We start from the raw sequence: 19,131 nt of genomic DNA on the forward strand, positions 1-19,131 counted from the left end.
AAGTCAAGGATTTTTTCAGCTTCTCATGCCCAGCCAGCAAGAAGGCTGAAGGGGCACAAGAAGTCGGGAGGGCACACAGCCAGGGCAGCTGACCCAAACTGGCCAAAGGGGTATTCCAGACCACGTGATGTCACATCTAGTATATAAACTGGGGGGAGTGGGGATGGGGGGATTGACGCTGGGGACTAACAGGGCGTCAGTTGACGGGTGGTGAGCAATTGCACTGTGCATCACTTGTATATTCTAATCCTTTTATTATTACTATTGTCATTTTATTAGTGTTATCATTATCATTATTAGTTTCTTCTTTTCTGTTCTATTAAACTGTTCTTATCTCAACCCATGAGTTTTACATCTTTTCCCATTTCTCTCCCCCATCCCACTGGGTGATGGGCGAAGTGAGTGAGTGGCTGCATGGTGCTTAGTTTCTGGCTGGGGTTAAACCATGACATATGTACAGACTAAATCCATGCCAGGCAGCACACTAGTGACTAACGAAGGATAAATATTGGGTGCTCAGGTGTAGCTGTAGAGATTAGGGACTGAGAAATCATCCTTAGCTTTTTCAGCTCTTTTCTTTGATAATATATCAGATCTGAATATATCATGTTCTTATAGTTTGGTGCAGACTGATGGTTTAGTTCCTTTCTCTGCAAAGTAGGTCCTTGGTAGTAAGAGATGGCAATGTTAACAGAAAACCTAGGGAGAAGCAAGTAGATTGCATCACGTCACTAGTGAAGATATGGAAAAAACTGGCAAAGGAAAATGACATAGCTTAGTAAATATGTTTTATCAGTGGTCATCACAGCTAGAAAATCACTTAGTAAATGGGGGGGGATGGCAAATGGGGGGGGACAGGGAAAATGAGATGGGAGTAAGTGGCAGTTTGTCAATTCTGTGTACAAATGCTGAGGTAGTGAACAGCTCCCATCACCTACCACAAGCTATCATAGAGCATTTGATATTCTGCTCCAAGTATTCTTTTGTCAGCAGCTGACCAGTCACCATGAAAATTTCTCAATTTTATACCAAGCATTTTTATCAGTTCAATATTATAGTACATTCTTTTGGAGCTTAACAGCATCAGCAAAATAAAGAATGCAAATAATGTTCCTGATCTAGCAACAGCAGCAGCCAGATAGATCACTGTCTCTTTCCATTTAAACTGAATATTTATGTTGAATTTTAAATATCATCTTCCTATCACTTTTCAATAAATTAATTTCTTTTTTTCACCCAAAATGTCTTGAGCTGTGACTGCACAATGGTGGTGTTATAGGGACTGTCTTATTTCCAGCCACAGGTAATTTATTTAAGAATGGCCCCATCGTGTCACGCAAACTTCTGCTGGCCAAAGAAGACACCATTTTGTCAAGAGATAATAATGTTGACACTAATCTGTTTGCCAGCTGACCTCTGTTTATCATTGTGTACCAGTGAAGACCTAAGCTGAAAGTATGCCTGGGGAAGAGCTTGAAAAAACCACTCAGACCCCCCGACCCTGCAGTACACTAAAATCAGCAATAAGATTTACCTGAAAATGCAATTATTTTAAGATTGCCTAGGTGTAATTGCAGAGAGCAGAGTCTACAAATAGTGTGCTCCAGATTCTTGCCAATATCCCATCTATTCCACCAATCTTACACCCCCAGGGATTTTCTGGAGATTTAAATCCAGGCCTTCAGGAAACATGAGCACTGAAGTGGTCTGTAAGCCACCAGCAAGTACATGTCCTGTTTATGAACATGACGACTGGATGATCTACTCGAGACAATTCCTCTCTTTTCTATTTGTGTGTTCCTCCTCTGCCATTTATATATTGCTTATTACAGTACTGGTATTCATAGCTTCTCCTGTCACTGTTTTCTTCCCATTTAATTTCAAGTAATTAAAATAAAGCAGCAAGGCTCGGGAAAAAAAAATACCATTCAAAAATTGTACCTACCCTGGAAAACTCTTATGCTGTTCTGTCCCTAGGAAACTGGACGAAGGCAGCAAAGTTGTCCAGGAGGGCATTGCCAGTAGAGCTGGATTCTGGTCGTGGGAGCTGGGAGGAGAAGACGAGGGAGTGTATCTTGGCAGGCGGTGCGGGTGCAGTCCTCGATGTTGTCTGGCAGAAGAAACAGAATTTGCTGGATGATGACTGAGCCAGGCTGAAATGTAAACGTTACAATGTGATGATTCTTAGACACAGAGGGCATGTTTCCTTTGCACTCAAAGGTGTGATTAAGGTATTAATAGCAATAATAACCATTGTACTATTTCTGAGGGTTCCACAAAGGATGATGCAGGAAAACTCACTCATTTTTGCTTCCTCTGCCAGAAATTTTTCAGGGCTCTGGGCACCAAAAGGGATGGGAAGTTATTGAGTGAAGTCATCTCTGGCAAGAGTGAAAGCATGCTGGCACACTGCAGACTTGCAGGAGACTCTGTGAACTTCCTTAGGTAACAAGTTGACGGTCAAGCCACCGCCACCTAGTTTTCACTCCTGTGGTACCTGAGATACCTGTAAGATGGAGCTAACTCCAAAAAGCCTACTGATGTAATCCCTTGTCTCCACTGGCAAGCATAACCTTGTCTTACTAAGGAAAGAGATGGTCATGTTCTCAGTTGATATAAATTGACATAAATACATGTTATTACAGAAATTTACATCGGCCATGACGTTGCTCCAGGGTTCCCATGTGTTTGATTGTACAGTCATACTCTTTTATGGCACAGGTTGCAAATGAATCTGTGGCTCCTTCAAATTATTCCATCAAAAAAGGTTATCTGAGATGCATTTGTGGAGTGGTACTTATGTGTGCTCCTGGAATCTGAGACAAAGCTGAGCACTGGCTCTGGTGGAATTTCTTGCCAGAATGGAGGTCAAAGCAACTGCCTTTTTATGTTGATTTTAAACCAACATTTTGAAATGTTAAAGTCTTTGAATCCCAGGCACAATAATAAATATGTGGTTTGAACAACTTTAAAGAGATTATTTCCATGGAACCTAATAAAATCCCACATAGTTTACAAAACAAAACCCAGGTTAGTTGGAGGCAGGAAAATTCATTCTGGTAACATTTCCAAGAGATTAAGTTTAGCAGAATTAAAATTACTGCACTGGAATCATTCAAATGGAATTTTTTGGCTTTGCAACAAAGTTGCCTAATCTTTATTTAACTTCACTGTTTTATCAGCTGTGTCCTGTTTTCTGCTTCATTGACAAGCCTGTTCACACCTAATCAGATAACATTAAATTCTGTATTGGAGGTTCATCCAACAAAAGCTTACATGTGGAGGACTCTGTGTGGTTGGAATCATTAAGGTTTTTTTCAGCACTCACATGCCATTTTATAGTTAGAAGAGATTTTACAATTTTACTTTCTTTTTAAAAAATCTCCCTCAGTATTGTCAGCATCTGGCAAAATGTTTTTTGAAATAGTGAAATTCAGGCTGCTGAGTTTATTACATGTTCTACCAAAAAGATGCATGTCTAAAATGAGAAGAACAGGTTTCAAAAGCGCAGTAGGTCACATTTAGAAATCAAAGATTTGATAGATGCCACAGAAGTGGAATTTAGTTTAATCTTGCATGTTTTATTTAATAAAATCTTTCCAGATACTTGTCCCATAAAATGCATCCCCATGGAATGTCACCAAATTGCACACAATTGAATAATTTCTTCAATTAGTCACATAGGAAGAAGTTTATTTCTAAAAATGAGTGCTTTCTTTTCCAGCTATACAAAGGACACAAATGTTTACACGTGGAAATTATAAATCTACTTTTTCACTGAGGATATTCTTTAAATTTCACCACAGCTTTTACTACTGTAAAGTTCTAGAGCTGCTTGATTGTCTCATACACCTTACAGCATTTCCAAGCCCAGTGTCACCGGGAGTGCAGGACAGTGAAATACGGTTACAAACTCCATGTTCTGTACCCAGCACACATGGTTTGAGGAAATTTGGAGCAAGTGAAACACATAATGGCTTGATCTAAAATCTAATGAGATCAATGGAAAAAGATTCATTAACTGGGGAGCTCCTGGGTGGTGTTGTGGAAGGTGGCAAAGCTGAGCTACATCAGCATGCGGACCACAACCGAACGAGATGTAAACAGTGCATGGCAATAATGGGATAAGATTGTGAGGCTATAATAGCACAGGAATGTATCTAAATTATAGGGGCTGTTAATATGGTATGCAGGGCTTTGAGGACTTTGTTTAGCTGCTTAAAAGTAGTTGTTCCTGATAAAGTTGAACTCATACCTTGCATAATGCTTTTGCCTAACGTTGACCTATTCTCTGATCAGAACAGTAAGAAGATTCGGAAAGCCCGAGACCCAGTCTGAGCCAGGAAAAGGAGACATAAGAACAAGTAGCCTACAAAACAGGAAAGAGAAAGAACCTGCCTAGAGACAAGAAAAAGGACTCAACGAGAGAGAAGACAACCCCAGACCCGAATATTGCTATTGGACCAGACTATGGTTCGAGGGGCAGGAACTTAGATTGTAAGAGTGTAATTGCCCAGGGATTTTAGTGTTTGGGGTCCCTCTCCAGAGGTACCCAGCTTGAGCCATCTAAATTTGTGCACCACAGGTAGAATAAATTATGCTTTTTATGTTGAAGGCCTTGATTAGAGATTCTGTTTCAGAGAACATAAGGTTGAGCCTGAGGAAAGAAGCAGCGCCCAAGGGTGAGTGTGTGTGTCTGTGTGTGTGTGCAAGGAGTTGGAAGGGGCACCCGTGGGCTCACTGGAGTCGCCCGTTGCGAAGGCACTCCAGTCCTAGCCAGTAAAGTCTCGGGTGGGCTGTGTGCGACTCCTTGATTGCTGCGTGAATGCTCCTGCAGCGGCTTCTCCCTTAACAGTAGATGCTAGGAACTCACTCTGTTTTCCCTGAGACAGCCCTGATCAAAATTTCTCTCTCCCTCTCTCTTCCACCCTCAGATCTCATTGCCAGTAGTCTGCACAGAAGATTGTTCTCCATTAACTTTGACTGTCTTAACATCACCCATCTATCCCAACTTGGCCACCTAGGAGTTTCTTCTATATAGAAAGAAAGAAAGAGATTCTATTCTAAAAGAGATGCCTGAGATCATCAGGAAAAAAATTATTCTGGATGTGTGTCCCTCATTTGGTAAGTTCTTTAGACTAGATAATGAACTTTCCAATAGCTATTTAGATAAGAGAAGTTCACTCAGGTCAGGCTATTCCCTACAGGAAGGAAAATTGATTATTTAAGCTGTTCAGAAGAGAGCAAAAAAATTAGAATCAAAATGTAACAAAACTTTGGTGGAAAAGGAAGCAAACATGGACATGTCCCTGAGAAAGGAGAATCTCCCATAATAAAACACCCTTGCATTTCTCAAGGAGGTTCCCTAATGGGAGGTTCAAAGTGTGGTGCAGTCAGCAGGAGCTGTCAAGCGAGCTTTGCTGCTCACTTCTGGCTGAAGGACCCTAGCAGTGAATGCCTGCCTCCTCTTAAATGCTGAGTTGTGGGCTTCCTTAAGTAAATATGTTTGAAATAGGGCTCATACAGTACATTTGGAAATCGTTTTCCTTCCCCTAGACTACTTCTAAGAGCCCATGGATTGAGGTTTGATACAATAACACATAAACCTGGTTGCTACATAATTAACTTAAAATTTAATGAGCAATAAAAGTACAATTATGCTCTTGTAATGTATTAAGCTTATACTCCTGCTTAATCCATTTAAAAGGGCTCTCTAGGTGTTCGCTTGGCAAATAACAAAATAAGGCAAGTCAGAAATTACACTTATTAAATGTAAATGTGTATCTTTAGCAATTGATATCTAACATCATAGGACAAACTTGCCAAAATTAATTAAATGAATAAATGCGATTATGTACTTAATATCTCCTTAATTACAAGGCTAAATTATCTTTTACATACCACGCTGTCAGCTCAACAGTTGCCTGTTACCTCACCAAAACAGCAGCAGTGAGCACAGAGCTCTCGACCGTGCTGGCCTCCTGGTGCAGTTGGAATTCTCTGCACTGTGCCACACGGTCCTGTGTTACAAACTTCAACTTTGCACAGAATTACCACTTTATTAACCAGCTACCAGTCGTCTTATGGTAGTAAGCAAATTTTTTGTTGAAATTTGACTATCTGATGGAGGAGAAAACAAATAAAAGTTTCACTTCAATACTATAGATTATGCCATGAGGTCTATCAGCTTTTGGAATTATTTGTTATTTGTACTACATTTTCACATAGTGGAGGACTACAGGAATTTTTACTGATGGATGATGAGCAACTCTGTCCAGATCCATCAACTAGTATCTCTGGGTGGTGTTACAAGTGTCCCTTCAGCAGGAAGACATTTTTCAGCTCTAGATCCTTCTCTTTAAGGCCACTATGACCTACATGGCCCTTGATAGTCCCAATCTGCAGCTGCTTCACAGCAGGACTACAGGACAGGCAAGCTCTCTCTCCAAAATGCCAGAGATGTTACAGGCAGTAAGGTTCCAGGCAAATCTTATCCAGGGCCAAGGTGTGGGCTGGCATGAGAGACTGTGCTCTAGAGACCATGACTCATCATGTGAGACCCTACACAAATGCACATTGCTGATACAGAAGAGTTTGTTCTCCTTTTCTGAAAGGGGAAATTAAAGATTGCAAGATTACATCTTTTGCCACAGTCATATCGGAAACGAACGGCAGACCCAAAAACCAAACTCAAGTTACGTAAATCTTAGTTCACTACTTTACCTCTAAAACAAAGTAATACCAAAAGAAACATTTCACCTGTTGTAAGGATATCAGCTAGCTCAAAAGAAGACTTCACCTCAGGTAAGTGTTTAATTTACAATTTTTGGTGTTTTACTTTTGTCTTTATCACATCCCAATCATAAGCTACAAATAACCTGTAATGTTCACAAGATTTTTATAAAATACACTTCCAGATTGCTAGAAATTATTCCCCCCACCAACCCCTGCCCTGCCCCAATAAAACACACTTGATGGTAATCTACCAGTGATGTTCACTTTCTAAGTAACCAGATCAGAGTCCTTTATTTTAATGATTATTGTGCATCTTCATTCCAGCTATATCAGCCTCTTTTATCTAAATGAAATGTTGAAGTTTAAATGAAGTGTTTCAACCTTCTCAAAACAAACTATCTCAATGAAGCATTTTGATATTTCCAAACTGAAGTTTTTAAGAAACATCATTTTTTGTGCAAAATTTTGCAATTTTCCGTCCTTGATTTAGGACAAAAGAAATGTCAAAATATTGCAGTTTCTCCTGTAAAAGCAATTCCAAATTTTGACCATTCCTATAAATTAGGCTAGCCCTCAACTCCATTTTGAATGCACAATAGGTAAGTGGCACTGAGAATTTGAAGTGTACTTTTAAGGAAAACTGCAACATTTTGCTCTTGTCATCATTGTGACTCACAGTATAATGAGGACAGCTCTGAACTTCTAAAACCCATCCAGAAAAGCTGTTGTGTGTTTTTTTTTTTAAAAAACACATTTTTACAGTGTATTTTACAAGTGCTTGGGAACCACCAAATGCCCATATTTTAATATGACTCCTGAAAATGATGTGTTGTCATTTTCTCTGTTTTCCAGGAATGTTTAGAAATTCCCTTCCTACTAAGAAGGCTGTTTTATCTTACATTAAAGGCAAGAGAATCAAAATACAAACCAGAGAAGGTTACCCATTTATTGAACTACAGTGCATCAGAGATATGCAGAATAGTTAACAGAGGCCAAAAAGATTAGCAACAAATGCAACCTCCTTTCAGGAGATTCTTTTTGAAATGCTTTATTCATTAAAGAAAAAGGAAAGTTTCCAAAGTGTCTTGTGAGTGATATTATGCAGCAGCATTTAGGGATTTTTTTTAAAAACAAAATTTCATACAGTGTGCTTTCATACAGTTAAATGTTGCATTGGGATTCTAAAAGATTTCTTGTTAAAGAAGAATCCTTGAAAAACTGCCACAAAATATCATTAGAACCTACCAAGTCTGATCACAATTTACACTAGGCATTTTATTTTGCTTTAACAGTATGTAAGGGACCTAATAGCAAAGGTAAATTACATTTGCACTTGTTTCAAGTGTTATAAATGTGAATGTTCTGTTCAGAATTTTAGAAATTTTGAAGTCAGGTTGAGATGCACAATTTGCATTTCTTGAATGGTAAACTGAGGCACTAGCCTGCCTCACGTGCAGATGAGTTTAGCATTAAACTCATGCACTCTGAGACCCCAGTCATCTCCTGAACATCCTTCTACTCCCATATCACAAGTAATATCCATAGCTAGCCCACTAGAGAACATCAGCTTTGCTTCAGTGTGTGGAAGTCTTAATAATTGTTCAATAGATACATGAATTTCTACAAAGTAAATTTCTTTCTGTAATTTTCCAGCCAATTTTCTGTTCTCATATTGTTATTGTTCATAATCTTATCTCATCCATTCTCCATTCTCATGTCTCGGTTCTTCTGAGACTGGTGGTCATAGGCAGAAGGTCTCCGGTCACCATCATCACTTATCTTCTTACACTTCAAAGGGACCTATAAATTTCTGAAGAAACTACTCAGGTTATTTCATTAATTTATCTTGTTCTAAAGTTAATCACTTACTCCCATGTCTTAGGTCTAAGATGTATGATCCTTCCTCTGTTGATTCAGCTTGACTGGATTTTAGGCCAGCCATGAAGAGGGAGTCTCATAGAACAATTAAGCAGCTTATGGATATTGTTTTATAAGCACCTGCATTCTATTAATCATATCTAAACCAATTTCTAATCATTAGTTATATGTCTAATATGAATAGTCTTAAAACAATGACCCTTAAGGCCTAGTTCCTTTTACACTAATATTGGCTGTATAGTATTAATTTCCCCTAACATCGTTGAACCGCTGGTTTATTAATGTTCTTGGACTTCTAGACAAATTTGGTTGAAGAACAAACATGTTGATTTTAAAATGTTTAATTAGATTGTCTGAGCCTCAGTGACATAAGACGTGAAGGAATGGCTTAAAACTGTGTCAAGGGCAATTGCGATTGGATATTAGGAAAAAGTTCATCAACAAGAGGGTGGTCAAGAAGCAGAACAAGCCCCTCCCTGGAAAGGGTCATGGCCCCAAGCCTCTTGGTATTCAAAAAGCACTTGAACATAGTCTCATTCTATGATACTTATTTGAGGTTGCCCGGCGCGGAGTCAGGGGTTTGACTCAATGACCCTCAGGGGTCCCTTCCAACTCGGGATGTTCTGTGATTATGAGATTGCCACTGGCAGGCAGATGGTAAGAAAACCAAAATAAAGCAGCACACAAGCTCCCGTGAAAACGAACTCTAGCCCAGCCTTCACCAGTCCACCAGGGCAGCCGTGAGTCGCTGAGCCGGGGTGAGGCCGAAGGCCGGGGCTGGCCGGCGGGCATGCCTGTGATGCGCTCCGGCCCCTATGACATCAGAGGGGCCGAGTCACAATGGGGGGGGGGGGTATAAAAGGCACCAGCCGGCAGCGCTGCCCCAGTACAGCCTGGGCGAGCGGTGAGTGCGCAGGCGGGGGGAGGCTGGGCTGGACGAGGGCTGGGGCAGAAACGCGGGCCCCCGGGGGGGTGGGTTCTCGGCCTGCACCGAGGGCCCAGCCGCTGGCGGGAGCACCTCAGGCAGGGCACGGTGCCGCCGCCAGCGGGGCTGGGCGCAGGCCTTGCTGCCTCCCAGCTGCCTCGCCCCCTCTCCTACCTGCCCCCAGCTCCCTGCGGCTCCCGCTCTCCCTGTCCCACCCCGCTGAGCCTCCTTTTGTCCCCTCTCCTGCAGGCCATGGCCAAGGTGATAGTGTTCACCTTGAGCATGCTGGGCATCGTCCAGGTGCCACCGGAGGTCGCAGATGAGCTGGGTGCAGCTATGCGGTGGTGCGTGCAGCAGCTGATGCAGGAAATGGCTCAGCTGTATGAAGAGATGGAGCAGAGCCCTCAGGATCTGAGCAGAGCAGCCAGGGGAGCCCTGTTCTTCGCTGCCTTGCAGCAGTGGCAGTTCTGGGCCTTTGCTGGAGGCCTGGTACTGCTCTTTTGGCTCTGCCGGCAGCTCTGGAAAAGGAGCTGTGAGCCAGGAAGCAGCAGCAAGCATGGCAGCTCCAGAAGCCTTGAGGAGGAAGAGGATGAGGAAGAAGGGGAAGACCCATTACATATGGACAGGTTTCTGAACAAGGACCTGTTGTGGCCACTGCCAAACAGGCAAAGAATATGCACGGTGGTGGAAGAGCTGGTGAACGACCTTCTCTGTGTCTGCCGAACCCTCTCTGGCAATGACTTCGTGCCGCAGCTGCAGCCAGCTGTTGGGCTGGGCGGCTTCCAAGAAGGCCAGAGTGCTGATGAAGACTTTGTCTATTGCCTGATTGTGCCCCTGAAGCCACCCCCCGGGCACTCCTTCCACCTCGAGCTGGGCACCGAAGGGGAGATGCTGGTGAGGAACTCCTGCGTGCGTGTGGAACTGGAGTGCATGTGCACAAGGGAGCGCTGGCTGAGGGACGTGATCTGCTTCCTCCACCACCCTGAGGAAGAGCTGATGAGCAGTCAGGAAGCCAGCCTCCTAGAAACCCTCTGCACCGGCTCGTACCTTGATGTGGAGAAAACTGCCTTCTGGCTCCAGGAGCTGATGACGGCAGCCTCCGTTGCTGTGCCTCGGGCAGCCACAAGCAAGGTAACGGTGCTGCCCTCCACACGCTTCTGCAAGCTCAAGCTGACCAACACCTCCGAGATACCCCTCTCCATTGAGCTGATCTTGGCGGTGCAGCAAGGCAACTCAGACACATTTGTGAGCATGGAGTAGGCAGAGGTCAGCGTTACCAGCAGTGTGGGGTGGCCAAAGAGAGAGCAAGCCAAAGAGAGAGCACAACATGGCCAAAGAGGCTGCACAAGGAGGCTTGCGACAGAGACTGCATTACCACCTGGACAGTGACCACCCACCCTCTTCACGAAACTCCATTCCCTCTAGGACCTTTACCCTGCGCAAAGATGCCAATAAAACTTTCTTTTTATTAAAAGCTGCTGTATTGGGTTTGTGTGGCAAGGTTTTGGTAGCAGGGGGGGTTACAGGGGTGGCTTCTGTGAGAAGTTGCTAGAAGCTTCCCACATGTCCCATGGGGCCAATGTCAGCCAGCTCAGACCCGCTGCTGGCCAAGGCTGAGCCAATTAGTGATAGTCATAGCGCCTCTGTGATAACATATTTAAGAAGGGAAAAAAAGTTGTGGCGGGCGCAGAAACTGCAGTTGGAGAGAGGAGTGAGAACACATAAGAAAAACAACCCTGCAGACCCCCAGGTCAGTGAAGAAGGAGGGGGAGGAGGTGCCCCAGGCGCCAGAGCGGAGATTCCCCTGCAGCCTGTGGGGAAGACCATGGTGAGGCAGGCTGTCCCCCTGCAGCCCATGGAGGTCCACGGTGGAGCGGAGGTCCATGGTGGAGCAGATCTCCAGCTGCAGCCCAGGGAGGACGCCACGCTGGAGCAGGTGGGTGCCTGAAGGAGGCTGTGACCCCATGGGAAGCTCACGCTGGAGCAGGCTCCTGGCAGGACCTGTGGATCTGTGGAGAGAGGAGCCCATGGAGCAGGTTTTCTGGCAGGACTTGTGACCCCGTGGGGGACCCACGCTGGAGCAGTGTGCTCCTGAAGGACTGCACGCCGTGGAACGGACCCATGCTGGAGCAGTTCATGAAGAACTGCAGCCCGTGGGAAGGACCCATGTTGGAGAAGTTCATGGAGGACTGTCTCCCGTGGGTGGAACCCCACACTGGAGCAGGGGAAGAGTGTGAGGAGCCCTCCTCCTGAGGAGGATGAAGTGGCAGAAAATGTCGTGTGATGACTGTAAACCCCATCCCCGTCCCCCTATGCCACTGGGGGGGGTTGGTAGAGAAATCCAGGAGTGAAGTTGTGCCCGGGAAGACAGGAGGGGTGGAGGGAAGGTGTTCTGAGATTTGGTTTTATTTCTTATTACCTTACTCTGATTGATTTGTAATAAATGGAGTTAATTTTCCCCAAACTGAGTCTGTTTTGCCCATGACGGTAATTGGTGAGTGATCTCTCCTGTCCTTATCTCAACCAACAAGCTCTTTGTTATATTTTCTCGCCCCTGTCCAGCTGAGGAGGGGGAGTGATAGAACGGCTTTGGTGGGCACCTGGCGTCCAGCCAGGGTCAACCCACCACACCAAAATAAAGCAGCACACAAGCTCCCGTGAAGAAAACGAACTCTAGCCCAGCCTTCACCAGTCCACCAGGGCAGCCGTGAGTCGCTGAGCCGGGGTGAGGCCGAAGGCCAGGGCTGGCCGGCGGGCATGCCTGTGATGCGCTCCGGCCCCTATGACATCAGAGGGGCCGAGTCACAATGTGGGGGGTATAAAAGGCACCAGCCGGCAGCGCTGCCCCAGTACAGCCTGGGCGAGCGGTGAGTGCGCAGGCGGGGGGAGGCTGGGCTGGACGAGGGCCAGGGCAGAAACGCGGGCCCCCGGGGGGGTGGGTTCTCGGCCTGCACCGAGGGCCCAGCCGCTGGCGGGAGCACCTCGGGCAGGGCACGGTGCCGCCGCCAGCGGGGCTGGGCGCAGGCCTTGCTGCCTCCCAGCTGCCTCGCCCCCTCTCCTACCTGCCCCCAGCTCCCTGCGGCTCCCGGCCCTGCTCCCCCCGACGCCAGCTCCCTCCCTCCCAGCCCCACTGAACCCCTTCTCTCCCTCCTCCTGCAGGCCATGGCTGTCGTACAATTCTTCACCCTGGCGGTGCAAAGCATCCTCTGGAATGCTCCGGTGGTCGGTGATGAGCTGGATTGGGCCACACGCAGACGCATGCAGCAGCGCGGGGAGTACCTCAGCTGGAAGATGACTCGGATGCTGCAGGAGCTGGAGCAGGGGATGCAGCAGCTGGAGCAGAGGACCCAGGAGCAGAGCGCCTTTGCCTGGGGAGCCCTGCTTTTTGCTGCCTTGAAGCGGTGGCAGTTCTGGGCCGTTGCTGGAGTCCTGCTCCTGCTCTTCGGGCTCTGCTGGTGGCTCAGGAAAAGGAGCCGTCAGCCAGCCAGCAGCAGCAAGGAGGCCGGCTCCGGAAAGAAGGCGGCTAAGGAGGGGCAAGAAGTAAAACCCCGTACTGCAGCAGATGTGGGCAGGATTTTGGACAAGCGCTTCTGGGAACTGCAACAAGCATTCACAATGATGGACGAGATGGAGGAATTCTACCGTATCTCCCAAAGATGCGAGGAAAAATATCACGCCGTGATTGCAGCCAGAGGTCAGTGCGAGCAGATTCTCGGAAGGTTGAAGTCCGCGTTACGATGACGCTGCCTGCCACCTGCTCATGCCCCTGAAGCCCCCCCAGGAGATCCGCTGTGCGCAAAGATGTCAATAAATCTCTTGTTTGGACAAAGGCTGTGTCCGCAAGTGTCCGTGCATCTCTGGGTCGGGGAATGCCGGCATAGCGTGCTGACAGCTCAGCTGCCACGGCGTCGGGGAGCATCTTGCAGAAGAGCTGGTGCAGTGGGCTCTGGTCTCAATGACTCACTGGGCTTTGGCTTCCCAGGTGCTGCGGGTTAATGCCAGCAGGCAGCTTGGCATCATCACACAGCTACTCAATCCCTTGCCTGCAGTGGCATGGTGGAGAGAACCTAGGCTGCCCAGGGAAATGATTGAGTCACCATCCCTGGAGGTATTCAAAAAGCGAGTCGACGGAGTACTTCAGGACATGGTTTAGTGGGCATGGTTGATGGTTGAACTCGATGATCTTGAAGGTCTTTTCCAACCTAAATGATTCTATGATTCTTCCCCAAAATGACGTTCGGAAGATAATTTCCCCGATGTTATGGAATGCTCATGTACTAATTTAATGAAAATCCTAGAATATAAATATATCCCCAAGCTGTGGTCAAAACTAGAAAATAATATTATTAGGAAAAAAATTACCCTACTTGGAAATGATCGGTGATTTAATTTTTTACACATGACCCATTTATTCAAGACAGAGGAATCCTCTATTGAAACAGAAATATATCAGGTGAAATTTTAATCAAGCTGTCAGGCTTCATTCTAATTCTCAGGCAGGCTACATGGAGGAAAGAAAGGGAGAGGAAACATTAAAACTGATTCTCATAAAGAGATGGAGAGACAGAGAGCAACAAGCTGTGCTGATATATTAATTATCTATTTATAATAAGTAATCTTTTCAACTTCTGTCATGTTAAAATCAACAAAGAATTTAGCTGAAGACAGCCATAAAATGAACTGATTACAGCTTGCGTACAACAGCGATGAAAGAGCAAATACACACAGCTATGCAAATGTGAAATGTAACATGACAGAAAGCACAGCCACGGTGATAACAGCAGGTAATTGCTGGGCTCTGTAGCTCTCCCGCCAAACCGAGTCTGTGATATTTCCTTTGTTCTGTAACTGCCACATTTTTGGCACACGGGAGGGAGGGGGGGAAAGCAGGCTGAGGCTGAACTCCTTGTAAAAGCTCCTGCAAATGTGCAGACTGCCAGAGCAACAGGAGGGCAGGGTTACGCAGAGCTGAGCCTTCAAAGTACCACCATGGCCAGCAACTGGGAGGAATCACGTCCAATAACTGTATGCAGACAAAAGTTAAAGGCTGATATTTGCCCTTTTAATTCCACCACAAGCTCTCCATGAAGGCAACATGTTGAAGGCCTGATCCAGCCCCCTGAAGTTAATAGCAAGATCCCTTACCCCCATGAAACAACTCGGGGTCAGGACCGAGTCTAAAAGCTCAATAGGTAGCAAATAAGACAACATTTAATGCATATATTTGCATGCCTAGCAACTTAATGGTGCTTCTCATGGAACTAGAAACAAGTTTGAGCTGTGAAGTCAAAAGTCAGATTTTTGTGGAGTTGGCATGTTGTATCTGGGAGCTCCACTGTTAATCACGGTCACGTCATGATGAGCACAGCGTGAAGCACGTCTCTAGCTGCCTTCCTCATCTTCTGTTGATACATGCCAACATTAAAAGTAGCCATTGCACTGGGGTAAGACACTTAACAGTTTTCTAGTGCTGATGCCTACTATTTTGGGTTGCATTTTTGTAAGCATTTGGGGGGGGGGGGGTGCAGGCTTGTGTTTGGGGATCCAGCCAGACATAAGCCCAGGCAGCATTGGATATACCCTACCCAGAGGCAGGCTATACTAGCATGGACTCCGAACCAACCTGATGCAAGCAACAGATTTTCTGTACTGGAGCTGGGTGAGGCAGACTGGGTGGACTGGGCTGATCTACTTCAATATCCATTTGTGCAAAACTCCACAGAAGCCTTATTCCCATTTTCAGAAGTGACTTTGACAGTTGCACACCAGCAGATTCATGAAAGTCCATAGTAGACTTAGGGCAGTAGCGCAAGTCACGTTGGAAAACAAAGTGCCTGAATCCACAAGACAAGCTTCAAAAGTACTACTCCCCCACTCTGTTTTGTGCTTTTTCTCGAGCACTACAACTACACCTGTAACAGTGCTTTGCTATTATTCCATTCAACAGGAGCTAGAAACTGGTCTTCCTGTGCAAGACTGGGATCTTGTCAGCAATGTATCACCTTCCTTCACCATCCCCTCTTACCTGCTACTTGCCATAGGATCTGGTCCCAGATCCACATTCCCCATTTGTCATGCAGTTGCCTTCCCAAGAGACAGTCCTTTGGGGTGACTTTGCTGCAGGCATGGGTAACTACCAAACACGACAATATGGGCTGGAGTCCAGGGCAGAGCCCAGAAGAGTCCATCTCCATCATTTCTAAAAGGAAAACATTTAAAGTTCTGCTGTACAAACAATATGTGGAGTTGCAACACATCCCGGTTTGCACCAGACCTAACTTCTCTCTGATTAGTCACCAGATCCCCTCACCTTTCTGTGTTCAGTATTAAGCAACTACACAATATGGGAATTGACGGGAGTATAATGAAATACTGGTTTGATACAACAACACAGTCAATCCCTAACTTAACCCTATTTAATTAAAATTTGTTACTGTGACAGTAACCTCATTGCATAAAGCTAGACTCAGCGTAAACTACCAGTGATTTGCCACTTTGATAAATAAACATTAAATGTGTGTCAGGGCCTCTTAGAATCATAGAATTGTTTAGGTTGGAAAAGACCTTTAAGATCATCAGTCCAACTGTTAACCTAGCACTGCCATGTCCACCACTAAACCATGTCCCTAAGCACCCCATCTACACGTCTTTCAAATACCTCCAGGGATGGTGACTCAACCACTTCCCTGGGCAGCCTGTTCCAGTGCTTGACAACCCTTTTAGTGAAGAAATTTTTCCTAATATCCATCTAAACCTCCCCTGGCACAACTTGAGACCTTTTCCTCTTGTCCTATTGCTTGTTACTGGGGAGAAGAGACCAACACCCACCTCGCTACAACCTCCTTTCAGGCAGTTGTAGAGAGCGATAAGGTCTCCCCTCAGCCTCCTTTTCTCCAGACTAAACAACCCCAGTTCCCTCAGCCGCTCCTCATAAGGCTTGTGCTCTAGACCCTTCACCAGCTTCGTTGCCCTTCTCTGGACACGCTCCAGCACCTCAGTGTCTTTCTTGTAGTGAGGGGCCCAAAACTGAACACACTGTTCAAGGTGCGGCCTCACCAGTGGCAAGTACAGGGGGACAATCTCTCCCCTGGTCCTGCTGGCCACATGATTCCTGATACAAGCCAGGAGCCTATCGGCCTTCTGGGCCACCTGGGCACACTACTGGCTCATATTCAGCCGGCTGTTGACGAACACCCCCAGGTCCTTTTCTTCCAGGCAGCTTTCCAGTCACTCTTCCCCAAGCGTGTAGCATTGCATGGGGTTGTTGTGACCCAAGTGCAGGACCTGACATTTAGCCTTGCTGAACCTCATACAATTGGCCTCAGTCCATCGATCCAGCCTGTCCGGATCCCTCTGTAGAACCTTCCTACCTCCCAACTTGGTGTCATCTGCAAACTTACTGAGGGTGCACTCGATTCCCTCGTCCAGATCATTGACAAAGATATTAAAGAGAATTGGCCCCATTACTGAGCCCTGGGGAACACCACTTGTGACTGGCCACCAACTGCATTTAACTCCACTCACCACAACTCTTTGGGACTGGCCAGCCAGTTTTTTTACGCAGCAAAGAGTACGCCCATCCAAGCCATGATCAGCCAGTTTCTCCAGAAGAATGCTGTGGGAAACAGTTTCAAAGGCTTTACTAAAGTCTAGGTAGACAACATCCACAGCCTTTCCCTCATCCACTAAGTGGGTGACCTTGTCGTAGGAGATCTGGTTACTCAAGCAGGACCTGCCTTTCATAAACCCATGTAGACAGGGCTTGGTCACCTGGCTGTCCTGTATGTGCTGCGCTGATGGCACTGAGGATGATCTGCTCCATAACCTTCCCTGGCACCGAGGTCAGACTGACAGTCCTGTAGTTCCCTAGATCCTCCTTCCGGCCTTTGTTGTAGATGGGCATCACATTTGCTAACCTCCAGTCAACTGGGACCTCCCCGGTTAGCCAGGACTGCTGATCAATGATTGAAAGTGGCTTGGTAAGCACTTCCACCAGCTCCCCCAGTACCCGTGGGTGGATCCCATCCAGCCCCATAGACTTGTGTGTGTCTGAGTGGTGTAGCAGGGAAATCCCATTTCCCCTGGGATTGTGAGGCTTTTCCCAGCTGCTTATGGAATATTTTGTCCGCCTCTTCATCCTGGTTGGGCGGTCTATAACAGACTCCCACCATGATATCTGCCTTGTTGGCCTTCCCCCTGATTCTTACCCATAAACACTCAACTCTATCATCACCATCATTAAGCTCTAGACAACCAAAACACTCCCTAACAGACAGGGCTACCCCACCACCTCTCCTTCCTTGCCTACCCCTCCTGAAGAGTTTATAGCCATCCGTTGTAGCACTTCAGTTATGCGAGTCATCCCACCACGTTTCCATGACTGCAAGTATATCATAGTTTTCTGGCTGCACAATGGCTTCCAGTTCCTCCTGTTTGTTGCCCATGCTGCCTGCATTGGTGTAGATGCACTTCAGTTGGGCTATTGATCCTGCCACCTTTTTGAGGGGAGAAGCCCTAATTCCTACGTGACGATTCTCAGGTGCTTCTGTGGTTTCTAACACACCAATAACCCTCTTGCTATGAAGCATGAGGTAATTCCTGCAATAAAAAAGTTAAAATCTTTTCATTATAAAGTTGATTAGAATCTACTTAAAATAAAATGTTTTGCATTTCTAATGTTAAAATGATGAATGTACTCAATGAACCAATACTAAACAACCAGCATGTAGTCTCTGATAGAGCTGACACTTGAAAAAGAACAGTTTAATTTACAAAACAAATACTGCACTTAATAGAAAGAGGATCAGGTTGCAAACCATAGGCTCATGACTCTGTTTCTAACTCCTCAAAGTTCACTGTTCTTCAGTGCTTAAGTCTTGATTTATTTATTGTGAGGTGTCTATTATACAATGTAGGCGTGAGACTGTTCCATACTTTGTTCAGTATTCACACTTTGGTGTATATTTTTAAGATTTCAGGTTTAGCTCAGGGATTGCTTATCTTTTGCCTCTTCCATTTTCCCGTGGCTCCAGTGTAGCAGGCATTCCTGCATATGCTAAGCTTTTAGAACATCAGCTAACCCACTGCAGTCAATGGGGTTAGCCTCATGCTCAAAGCTGAGGTTCACCCAAAGTAATTAGTCACAGATTTAATTCTATGTAGCTGAAAGAAGCTGGTTAACTTCTGTAGAACTCACTCCTCCTCCAGCAGAAAGTTGAGCATGTACCCTGTGCTTTGGCAGATGGGAAATTTTAGAGGTTCCTTCAGTATGAGGAGGTTGTTCATCTGGAGGATGAATGGTACTCTTGCATATTTGGGGAAAAAAATTTCCAAAATGAAAGGGTAAATTAGTAATTTTTTAATATTCAGAAATCTCTGGGATTTTTTCTGAAAAGTAGCTTTGAGACAAAAAGTTCTGTAGGACAAGGGTAGAGGTTCTGTTTCTTTGTGACCATCCTGAATAAAAGCAGCAGTTGTGTGTTTCTGCTGCTATACCTTCCACCCTGTCTTCCAAAGTCCATGTTATGTCTATGCTTGATCTTTCACTAGGTCAGACACTGTCACCCTGATATCAAGCATTTCCAAAAAGGCCA

At 45.7% G+C, this 19,131-nt stretch overlaps 1 protein-coding gene across 1 annotated transcript; it reads left to right on the forward strand.

The window, feature by feature from the left end:
- The first annotated feature begins 9,790 nt into the window (after window positions 1–9,790).
- Window positions 9,791–10,985, forward strand: LOC138685347 (inositol 1,4,5-trisphosphate receptor-interacting protein-like 1). Its single transcript, XM_069782988.1, has one exon. The coding sequence runs from the start codon at window positions 9,791–9,793 to the stop codon at window positions 10,796–10,798; it is 1,008 nt and encodes a 335-aa protein (XP_069639089.1). The 3' UTR covers window positions 10,799–10,985.
- The last annotated feature ends 8,146 nt before the right edge of the window (window positions 10,986–19,131 follow it).

This window comes from Haliaeetus albicilla, chromosome 5 (assembly GCF_947461875.1).
Source record: "Haliaeetus albicilla chromosome 5, bHalAlb1.1, whole genome shotgun sequence".
Lineage (NCBI taxonomy): Eukaryota > Metazoa > Chordata > Aves > Accipitriformes > Accipitridae > Haliaeetus > Haliaeetus albicilla.